The sequence below is a fragment of the Uloborus diversus genome, chromosome 1 (assembly GCF_026930045.1).
Source record: "Uloborus diversus isolate 005 chromosome 1, Udiv.v.3.1, whole genome shotgun sequence".
Classification (NCBI taxonomy): domain Eukaryota; kingdom Metazoa; phylum Arthropoda; class Arachnida; order Araneae; family Uloboridae; genus Uloborus; species Uloborus diversus.
The window spans coordinates 148533297-148545806 of record NC_072731.1 but is presented as its reverse complement, the minus strand read 5'-3'; the positions used below and the strand labels follow the sequence as shown (position 1 = coordinate 148545806).

The following is a 12510-nucleotide window of genomic DNA, read 5'->3' as shown; positions in this document are numbered from 1 at the left end:
TCATTCATTAATGGCCTACAGAATCCCTTGTGTCCATCTTGGTGGGAAGAAACGTTCCCCTGCTGCTTGGTTCGAACAAGCACAGAAGAGTGGTACGCTTGACCCAAGGCCATTGGTGTACATGTACCCTCTGTAACATGTTAAATTTTACAGAATGAAGGTGAGAGAATGATTCGGTCTGGAAGTAGCAGCACCTATTAAGGTAATTACTTTAAATATAAAACGTTAGAATTATTTTTACATAAAAATGAGAAAATCCGCAATTTTTTCTTCGAAATTCAAAAAAGGGGGACCTTGGGCACGTGTTCATATTCATGGATTGACTTAAAATTTTGCAGGGATCATTTATTTGTATAATGGAACAAATTGAGGGGGCGTCGCGTAAAATATCTGCAATTTCAAAAATTATCTAATCTCGAGTTCCCGAAATGCGCATCAAGCAAATGTATACTCAATTTATTTTATCTTATAAATCAATTTCCATTCTCGCAATAACAAGCTACTCATTGTACAAATGTAAATTTCTGAATCGAAGCTACAGGTAGAGCACGAATTATTTTTTTTGCTGAAACACCGAAACCCTTTTTGATCTCTTTATTAAAATTGCTTTGTTCAAACTAATTGGGGAAGTAGTGAGGAAACTGAAGTAGGTCGTAAAAGAATGAGTTGATGAAAACGATAGCTCTTTTTGGACAGATAATTCGATTGACTCAATGCTTGTCATAAAACGAATGAAATGGTATTTTAATGGGAGTAGATTGCTTTAATTTATGTTATGATAACAAATGGAAAAAAGAAAATTCTCTTTTCAAAGAATATTTTAAATGTTTTTGCCCTTTAACTTCGCCGATTTTTATTTACATTAGATTCCTCTTTTTTAATGATTTAAAATGAAATTTTTCAGTTTATGTTAGTAGATTTGTTCTAGGTTTGCTTTGTTTTATACTAGCTGCCTTGCGTTGCCTGGCGTTACACGGTCAACCAAGAAAATAAAAGCTGTGTTAAGTGACACGCGCTCAACAATAAGGTTCAAATAAAAGAAAAAATTCCCCTCCAAAGTGTAGAACAGGGAAATCACATGACTTAAAATTTAAATTTAAACCTCTTTGGATTTTCTTTTTACATCTGAATATTCAGTTATTGTCATTCATTGGTGTAAACATTCTTTTTCACGGAATTCCCTAAGAGGGGGCTACCCTCCTCTCTTACGAAACAAACCCGTGGGATCAAAAAACCATTCTTGTACTTTCTAGGACGAAAAAAGAACGTGTGTTAGTTCGTGAGTGTCAAAGAACTTCTGTGCCATAGCCATTTTGGTGAAGATCCGACACAAACTGTGGATTTACTCAAGAAAAACCCTGTGGGGTGTTTTCGCACCCTCCCTCCTCCCATATGTGGACGAAAACCTCTCAACAGTTATGACAGTTCCTGAATATCGAAGAGTTTGTGTGTATAAGGAGCCCCCCCCCCCCCTTTTATGGAGAATTTCGTCCACTATTGCGGGAAGAAAATATCCCATTTAAATTCTTGAATATCATATGACTTCTGTGCTAAATTTGGTAAAATTTAGATTTGGTAAAAGTGGATTTGTACAATAAACATACACCCCAAAAAAAAGTTTCATTTTTGCATATTACTTATATTTGTTAAAAATAATAACACATTTTTCGGTAAAAAGTTCTTGAAATATTCTCATAGTATTTTGTTTTATAGTCTCATCCCCTTTCGTAAGTTTTTTTTTTTTTTTTTTTTGAAACTCCTTTTTTCCACTTCATTCAGCAAAAAGTGATACTATAATTTTAAAGATTACGAGTGTTTATATAAAATGAAAGTCCCATTAACTATAAAATACAGCCTGTAATAAACACAAACATTGTAGCATATTTTAATTAGTTTTTTTGCCTTATTATTTTATCCTATAGCTGGCTTTTTATTCGTATTTCGCAACAAATTATTGCTAGTGTCAGTATTATTTTAACTAATGTGTCGGAGTTTTCTAGTGTTGAAATAATGGCTTTAAAAATAGAATTTATTCTGACTGTTATGAAACAAGTTGAAAAACTAACTCTCACAGCTTCGTCATATTATGTGTTTCTTTTTCACGCATATGCATGAAAAAGAAAAAAAAATGCATTCGTATATTTATGCACATTCTTGAATATTAGTTACCTTAACGATTGAGAAAGCTTTGTTAATAGAGCAAAACCATCAGCTGCCAACAACACTTCATAATAATTTATATTCATCTCAAGTCAAAATACTGTTATTTTTAATTACATGCAAAAATTACGAAACCCGTAAACAATGTTTTAGTATGTATTTCTACTTAGCAAATTAAGGTAAAAGACTTTGGCAAGTGTAATTTCAACGCTTTCCGGGTAACTGCAATCTTCCGAAAAACGACAAATGAATATTGATTGCATACTGACGAATTAACATCCCCAAAACCATTATGCATACTCAAATTTTTGTTTCGTTATTTGATTAGCTATTTATTTCTGAATGTGTTGAGGAAGTGTGTAAATACTTCCCTATACTTGACAAAGCTTCCATTCCAACTGCTGTCTTGCAGAAGAAAGCAACATCGTTTAATTTCCCATCACGTCATTTTTTTTTCTACTTATCTTCAGGATTTTTTTTATTGTAAGACTCATTTAATTTCTCCAGTATACACGCTTGACTAGTAGAGGGAACTAAAGGTGTTTAAAAGATACTCTTCTGCAAACATTTAGTTTCTAATTATTTTTGCGATAAAAGTTTGGAGTTAAAATCTTAAACTTTTCATGCTATTAAGATAAGATTGTAATGCTTTCTTATCTACAGAGATAAATATGCAACATGCAGTTTGAATGATTATTTTTGCACTCATTGCAAATCGGATAAACCCAATGCTATGAAGTAGGAATTTAAAACGCATAATTTTTGAAGAAAAATCGTGATTTTCATTTTTTTTCTTCTAATGACATTGGTGGATAAAGGTCAAAGTTAGCGGTTTCCACTCGCCAACCAACGAAAATAAACAGCGGCACTGAAAAATATTAGTATTAGTCTCCTACATTTAGTTTCTTATTACTTTAACGATAAAGGTTTCAAGTTCAAATCATACCTTTTTATACTATTAAGATAAAAAAAAAAGTAATGCTTTCGTATTTCCAGACATATACCGTAAACGCGGGCTACTTTGACCCGGATTTTGGAATTTTTCTCATTATTTTTTCAATGATTTTGTAATTATTCATATTTTTTAGCTGTGGAAACATGTTTTACACATCTAGAGATCTCTTAATTTAATTTTTGAATAGTGATTAGTTTACTTACAAGTATTTTTACCTTTTATTATTTTTTTTTTTTCATTTGAGTCAATGTTACCCTTACGTTTGAGTTGCTTTGGCCCAAAGTAGTTTTCCTTGTTTAAAATCATTGTAGAACTAACTAGAGCCAAAGAAAGACGCGTCCTCATAGGAAAACATATTAAAGTTGAAAGGAAAATACATTTTACAAGAAGTTTGAGTTACACATAATTGTTTTAAGGATTTTTTTTAATGTTTGTGCATACCTAGTTATTGTCTCAGAAGTTACCGACGACTAAAAGTTATATTTTCAAAAGTTTTGGAGGTTGAATAATTTTATTGAGATAACACAAAAAACAAAGGATCTTAAATTTTCGGTCACTTCCAAAACCTTTTGGTGTGTTGCATGCTCTCAAAATTCGCTCCTTCTTTTGTCGCATGAACAGGTATCTTTGTAAACCTGAGCTCATTCCAATCTACAAAAATAAAATTTCGTAAACTCTCCAACAAATGTAACAATATTTGTAGGAAGTAGATGCAATTAGATAAACCTTTTACTAAACCTCCTCCAACTTTTAATTCATCTTTATCTTCCATAATGAAAGCCATGCAACTGAGCCCTGATGAATTGAGTCTGTAATCGCTCTCTTTACCCGTTGCCGAGAATTCAAGATTTCTTCTTGTGTTTTTCCTGTTTAGAGCCTTACTTTTAGCTATTCTTTTCTTTTACAAATATCTCTGGTGGACTTTTTCATGTTTTTTATACTGGAACAAAATAGCTCGTAATTTTTAGAGTAAGAGATCTGTTGTCATTGTCAATTAAAAAAAAACTAAACAGAAATGAGAAGAATGTTCAACTGTACTACGGCATCGAGTATTAAATAGTGCTCATAAATAGGTACTTAAAAAACGATTATCTGATGCAGAACTGCTTGTACATGGAGAAGTTTGATAGATTATGAAGGCACATGTTAGCACAAGGAACGCAAAACCACTAGTGTTGCATCTTGAGTAGAGCTCTAGAACTGTTTGGTATACATAATTGAGTGCTTGGGGATGCTCTCTAGTGGAATCTGTCAAAATATGTTGAAAAAATTGCGCTCTGAAGGTTGACAGAGAACGTTGTATCGTTTTTCCCATTTGGGCCCCTAGGGTCAAAGTAGCCTGCGTTTACGGTACATAAAACATGCAATTTGAGTGATTTTGTTGCACTCAATGCAAATCGAATAAACCCAATGATATGAAGTAGGAATTTAAAACAAAAATTTTTTAATGAAAATTCGTGGCTTACAAGTTTTTTTTTTCCTTCTACAACATTTCTAAGAGACAACAGTGGACAAAGATTAAAATTAGCGGTCGTAGCAAAAAAAAGTATAGAGACAATAAAAAATATTAGTATCAGTTGAAAACATTTAGTTTTTAATTACTTTTGCGATGAAGGTTTTCAGCTAAAATCTTAACTTTTTATACTATTAAGATAAGAGAGTAATGCTATCTTATCTCCAGAGATAAATATGCAACATGCAGTTTAAGTGATTATTTTTACACTCATTGCAAATCGATTGAAACCAATGCTCTGAAGTAGAAATGTAGAATGAGTTTTTCAAAGTTTTTTGAAGAAAACTCGTGGTTTACATTTATTTCTTCCAAAACTTTTCTGAATGACAACAGTCGGTAAAAATCAAAGTTAGCGGTTGAAACTCGCCCAATGACAACGAGAAAAATTAGTGACAATAGAAGATATTAGTATCAGTCTCCAAAATTTTATTTCTAATTACATTTGTACTAAAGGTTTCGAGTTAAAATCACAAATTTTACACCTTAAGATAAGAGCACAATGCCTTCTTAAATGTGTAGTGTCCAGTTTGAGTGATTGTTTTTACTCATAGCAAATCAAATAAGCCTAATGAAGTAGGAATATAAAATGAATAATTTTTGAAGAAAATCCGTGGCTTACATTTTTTTTTTCTTACAGAACATTTCTGAATGACAAGAGTGGGTAGAAATCAAAATTAGCGGCCGCATCCAAAAAAATTAGTGGCAAGAAAAAATATTAGTATCAGTCTCCACATGGTCGCCACTTTCTCCAAATCCACCTGTGTTATCAGTTATCGATAATAGCATTAATTAGTTCCATTAACCTTCATTCAAACTGATAATTTTCTTTGCTTCAGCGGCAATTACCCGATAACTTGCCCTTCACTTTTTTTTTTGTTTGTTTTTTTTAGCTTGCAAAAATGTAAAAACTATTAAATTTTTGCGTCTTCTTGCCACTGGTAACCAGAAAAAATCTCGATCTTATTCTTTGGCAATGTGGTACATATTACTTTAACAAATAGATTTTAACCATGTAATATCTTACATAAGTTGCATTTGCTCCAGATTAGACTCACAATTTTGGTCCGGAAACCAACAAGAACACTTTATGTACATAATAAACTATCAGCAGGCACGCCTTTAAAGAGTCATTATCTTCCGGATATGACAAAAAATAGGTCTTTCTCGCTTTCCAACAAGCCCCCCTTCCAAGACAATGGATTCAGCACAATGCCAGATCACCGCGGTCTCATAGGATGGGCGTTGGTCTATAAAAAAAATATATATGACCGCTGGAATTTTGAGGCTATTGTGAAACTTTCAATTGATAAGAACAATTCTACGATCGCAATTACAGAGTTGATGATCAATCTAAAGCTGTGATCTACGAACTGGTTTCGGTTTCTAAGAAGTATTCTTGATTTTGAGTCACAATGTGTGATTTTTCCCCCTTCTGCTTTTCTAGGTACGCTGTGAACTCATTGTTATTATAAGAGTGTAATAAAATGGAACAATTGGCCAAGCATGGTTATTGGAGCAGCATCTTTGTTTTATTTTAAAATTGTTTTTCGGAAAATAAACAATGCGTAAAGTAAATACTCGTTGTCGAACTAACATAGCTTTTAATTATAATTTGAAATGAAATCTTTATTTGTGATTCCAAATTATGCTGCCATATTCGTTCATTTTTTTATCATGATTTTCATCTATGTGCGCGTAATTTTGATTGTTTTCATGCGGTCAAGAAGTAATTTTATTCTTAATGAATTTCACTGAGGTATTGAAGTCAAATAGTGAATAAAGAGTAATTTAATCTTGTGACCATGACTTTTATAGGAGTATTACAGTTTATTGTCCCGAAGTTATGCTTTTTTCTTGAGTTTTGTACTTTGAGAAAGTTTAATCCATTATTTAACTGTCACATTATAATATTTTTGCAATGCCATTTATTATTAATTAACTAATTGTTGAAATTCATGAGTGGTCGAAAATCGTAAAATGTTTTATAGTGGGTATTAAATTGTCTTGAATTGTCATTTCTCTAGTATACGAGTATAAAGCGCCATTTAATTGGATTCCATGTTTTAAAAATTAAAAATGACAGTTATTTTGTATTGCTGTATTTTGTTTGCTGCTCTAAAAAAATTGAATTTTGTACTAAAAATTAACATTGAAAGATGAAAAATATCCATTTTCTTAGCAATTAAAATAAACTCTTTAATCCTGAGAAGCGAAATGGCGTTATTTTAAAATACGATACTATCTGGGTCATTATTGTATTACAAAAATGTATAATGATATATTGATATCACTGCCTTTGAACCATTTTAGGCAAATATATTGTTGAAAAGTCTTTTAGCTCACAAAAATTTTAACTAGAATCAAGCTAATCCGTTTTCGTATTAAAAAATAATGGGAGCAATTTTGAAGCAAAAAATTGAATCATATTATGCAGGTAATTTTGTAATACATAGTATTTTTCAAATTTTATTTTCATACATTACTGAATACACAAAAAAAAACTCCCATTGAAAAATTAATCCTTATCACCGCAATTTAAAGAATTCTCTCAGTTTCTTAACTTGAATGCTGCTCTCTCTTTTTTCTCCATACATCACTCTCTTTCTCGTTCTTGTAGTGCCTCTGAAAATAAGGCAAGATATTTTATTATTTATATAGTTCTCGCAGATGTTAGTTAATATTGTGAGGCTCTGAGAAGTTGAGCTCCGACGCTGACAATGTTTACCTCTGTTTCGGAAAATAGGAGGGGGGGGGGGGGGGGGTAGTAATGAGTGCTAAGTTGAGTTGAGAAACTTTCTTAGTAGTTCTTCAAAAAAATATTCTAACTAAAATTCGAGCCAATAACGCATCTATGTTTTGCTAAACTCCCCTAAAACAGGTAAACATAGTCACAGCTCAACTAATCAGAGCTGCAATATACTTCTTTAATCTTCAACTTCAACAATATTTATTTATGCATAAGGTGTGGGGAGCGGCGATTTCAATCCCACATATTTCTTACGTGTGTTGCATGATAATGACTTTTAAATAATATATGAAATAAGAGAAATGAAGTTTCCTCGGATTAAAAATGTATGTGACACAAACTGTGGGGCTAAAAATTCCTATTATGATTTTTTTTTTACAGTTGCAGTTTTGATAGATCTTTTTATTTCATGTTATAAATTCATTGACATTTTTCGTGGAGAAATTGATAAATTGATAAGAGCATAAGGGATGATGCCTGGAATTATTATAAAATTTTTGTTGGTTTCTTGATTTCGAATGACGGAGTAATATTATCTTTGCTAAGTATAATACGCTAGCAGTTCATAGTGATTGCTTCTCATGTGAAATTGTGGATTGCCAATTTGAAAACGTTGCTTTAAAGATAGGAAAGAGTCAGGCAGAGAGGGAATATTTCAGTGTTCGCTTTGCTTCCCCCAATTTAGTCCTAACAAGAGTGTAGCTCATAAAATCTATTAGTACATTTTTTCAGCTGTGTTCAAAACATAATCTAAACATGCACAGCAAAATATTTTTTAAAAAATTAATTTTATTTGCATATATTAGAATTACATCATTTTCTTCCCCCACCTCCCCCACATGATGATGGTGTGGTGTAGATTTCTCAATTTGTTCTGTAGGTTCGTTAGAGTGTAGATTTCTACCATACCTCCGTCGTGTGCATGTATGGGATGCAAATGACGGAGGATTGGAACATGATTTTAAAAAATCTAATTGAACGAATACTGTGCTTTGATTAATTAAAACTGAAATACAAAAGGACTGATTTGTCTGCGACCCCCAAATATTTGAGGTTCGGGATAGTTGTTTTATGATTTCGTTTTTTCTCTACTTCATTGAAGTCATCTTTCAGTTGAAATGAGACTTTCATTTCTTACTTATAAATTTAAGATCATCAACTTGTTAACTCATTGCAGTATGCCAGAAATTAATTTTACTAAACAATATTAATAGAAAGTAAAATTTTGAATTGTTATCATATTGAGGTAGTAAGAGACTAAAGAAAAAATAGAGAGATGGAGAGAGCAAAAGGGAACAACATCGTTTCAGTAGGAATAAAACATGTCGCATTCCTTTAGGAAGGTAATACCATTTCTCCCTCTGAAGGACTTTCTTTGAAGTTTTTCTCGCATAAAACATGCTTCATTTAGGTATAATTTGAGTGTTAAATTTTAAACACAATGTTCTAATATTTTATTTCACAAAAAAGAAATCGCAATCGAGAAACCATTGAGAAAGTAAGAACTTTTAACTCCTTCTGAAGAATAAAAGTACTTTTGGGGGGGGGGCGGAGAAGTGCATTAGGGAGTGTTGCCACATTCATGGGTTGTGTCAGACACCCCAAAACTCTTTATGGGAGCGAGTGTCGCAGCACCCCCCATTTTATTTATTTATTTATTTTTTTCGAAATTTACCACGGACCCTCTACTAAGGCGTGACCAAAAGTGTCCGCTGACCACAGTTTGGGAAGCGCTGCTCTAGGTCTTATACCTTCTATGCAAAGTTTCAACTGAGAAACGTCAACTATAACAGCTGGCAGCTCAGTGACCACAGGCTTGAGCAAACTGCTGTAACAGTCGGAAGGAATGAAATTTTAAAAAATAATGCTCGAAAGCTGCATTAAAATCAAATGACTTGTAGAAGAAATAGTAAGATAAAAAGTAAGGCATGATATGCGTACAAAGACATGTAATTGAATATATCTGAAAATCAATGCCCAGTGCTTAGACGAAGGGAGGAGGTGCAGGGCTGCGTAGCTTATGGAGATATTTGATTTGTTGTTTTAAAAATAGTGCTCATTTTAATAAATTTGATCTCATACCACCCTTCAAAAAATATCGGCTACTTCAAGAACTAAGGTTGACATGATTAGTCTAAATATGACATCCATCATTGACATTAGTCACTTGACACCATTCATATGTAATCAGTCGTGACATCTATCCTGTAAAAGAAGCGTTCCCCAAAATGTTTTTCATAAATACATCACCGCTGAAAGCTAATTACTTATAGCGAAGAATTTACTGTTTTATATGCACTTAAAAGCGAGTTTTACGACCTGAATAGCACGTAGGTTCTAAAAATGAAATACAATTGCAAGGTTATGTTATTATTGAGTAGCAGACAATCGGGAAAAAAATCAGTTGAGCATTAAGTTCGCGGCAAGTTCTTTCGCCCTGATCAGACTGGGTAAATCCCATTGAAATGTGACGACCGTGCAAAGATTTTTAAAAAAGAAGTTTCATTCGTAAACCAATTAACTGCCAATAGAAACTAAAAACCAGAAAAGAGAAAACTTCGTAGAAAATGAAAGGTGGCCGACCGTCCTCTGGCCTACTAAACAAGATCAAGAAAGAAAATGGGAAGGAAAGTCCTTACGTCACTAAGAAAAGGCCGTTGCCAATTGGAGGAAACGGTATACTTTTCCCTTGTAGTTTGGCATGGTTCGTCGGAGTCCTGTAAAGCACAAAGAAATAGCTTTTAAATTCAAGGGGGTGGGCAGAAATTATCAGTTATGAACTTTCGAACGCCTCAACACGTGACCGATTTCTTTCTGCCATTGGATTAGTCTGTCGTTCTTGTTACTGATATTTTGCTTTCTGTCGTTTTGCTACCGCTTTCTGTGAAGAGTGTTTTTATTGTCTTGAACCTCTCGAACTTGAATGGATCATTTAAGCAACAGCTGTCATCAATAGAACTGTTCCTGATCGGGCTCATAAGGCACACGGCTTAGGTAGGAGCAACAACTTATCCAACATGAGGGTCTCTCTTTGGACTATCAGCGTTCTCTCGTTCGTTCTTTGGACTGTGATTGATGAATGTTCGGGACAATTTTATGGGGATCGACGGTGGTTGACTTTTAGGAAGAAGGATCGGCTTCGAAAAGATGGACATAAAAAACATCATTTGACGTCGATAGAGAAATATATGAAAAAAGCTAGGAATATAAGACATTATTATGTGGCTGCTATCGAGGTTGATTGGGATTATGCCCCGCAAGGAAATTTGTTGGGAGAGAGAGCCGAAGAGTAAGTGCTTTTCTGATTGATTTCCTTGATTACATTAAATCGTGATTTGTGTTCTTTTTTTCCTTTGAGAAAAAGATAAGTTTCAAAGTTAGTGAGTTATTCTAGAGATTATGTCCCTTTCTGAATATTCATAAAACTCCATTACTGTTGTGTCGTTTAAAACCAATTTCCAAAGAGTAAGCTTTCGACAAATGTAAATGAAGATATAAGACTCAGTTTTATATCAAGTGATGATTTCTTTTTAATTTTTTTACATTATTTATTTATTTACTTATTTATTTATTTATTTATTTATTGCAAAAGGAAAAGTACAATTTGAACTGTGCGTATGAAAAAATTCATGCATATCACATAAAATATTTTAAAGTCTAAAAACGTTTTAAAATTATTTTTTCTTTTAAAAATATTCTTCGGGAAAGGTTAATTATCAATATTTTTTAATATATATTAAGATCAAAAGTATTTTTAAATGGTTCTCCGCTTTGTGGAAAAAATATTTATTGAAAGTAAAACAAATAATTTCATAGCAATTTTTTTTTCCATTCAATGTTTTGTGACAGAAAAAATAGATTGTTACTTCATTTTTAGTGCTGTTAAAACTTGGTTTGGATTATTTTAGTCAAGAGTTTTTTTTTTTTTTTCAAAAGTATTTTAAGAAGTGCCCTTCAAAAGACAATCATTCATTTATTTATGCAATATCTTAAATTCCACAAAAAAGTGTCTATAATGATTTTTTGTTTTTAAAAGTAATTGGGAAATATAGTTTAGTGCAATATTAATGACGTATTCTAATAGTGATATAATGGTATGATTTTACGGTTATAACTCAATCTCCTATATAAAATTTTGAGCAACTGCTAATTATATGTTGTTTATTTATTTATAAAAAAAATTATTGATAATACTTTACGATTCTTTCGTTGTTTTGTGTAATACGTTTCCTTATATTTCCACAATGCTTCCTGTCACAAACTAAATATATCTAGTTGTACAGTACAACATTTAGCTACTACATTTTACAATTTAATGTTGTAAACTTTATATACAACTATGATTCTCCTCCTCTGTCTGTTCTAAAACATTATTAATGTCTCTATTTAAATAACTATTCTGGATCAAAGCTTAAAATTCAAAAACTAATTAAAGTATTAAAAGATGTTCGCTTTCACATTATACAAATTATACTGAAAATCTGATTTGAATCTTAATTTGAAGAAAAAAAGGAGGTGGTAGACACATAATCTGAATTGGTAACGATGGTTTATCCAAACAACTTTTTACTACGATTAAAATTTGATGTACAAGATTTGCATTTAAATTCCGTGCAACAAAAATAGACTTGCAAGCTTTAGACAGATTTTATACTTTTCCTTGGAGAATGTGTTTCGTTTTTTAATTCCGAAAAAAGAATACAAAATTTTTTCCAAGAAATAGCGTTTCCATTTTCTTAAGATATAGTCAATCCTCTAATAAAAATTAACATTTAGGACTTGAACAAATTTTTTTTATTTGACATTACAGATGATTAATGCTTCATTATATTCACTGAATTTTTATGAATTTTTTTCAGAAACATCTCATCAGTATATATAAATAAAACAGATAACAATCATGATAAAATCAAACACTTTTAAAAGCAATTTATCATTCAGTAAGCAATCGATGCACTACGCCACAGAACTAATTATGGTAGGATGGGCCCGGTGTCACGTAATTGATTTTTGAGTTGATTGACTGTTTATAGGCAGAAATTCAACGAAACTTCCTAATGGATTCAATCCCATTAAGAAGTCTGGCACAGTGGAACAGTAGTGGGTTACTATTGTTCGAAGAATAACAACAAACAA

General features: G+C 32.1%; 1 protein-coding gene across 1 annotated transcript in view; it reads left to right on the top strand.

Annotated features, from left to right (window-relative positions):
- The first annotated feature begins 10391 nt into the window (after positions 1-10391).
- The window catches only part of LOC129216194 (hephaestin-like protein), a 95929-nt gene continuing 93810 nt past the window's right edge, over positions 10392-12510 (top strand). The window contains exon 1 of the mRNA XM_054850380.1: positions 10392-10663. Coding sequence (XP_054706355.1) covers positions 10392-10663 — 272 coding nt within the window. The remainder of the gene's footprint in view (positions 10664-12510) is intronic.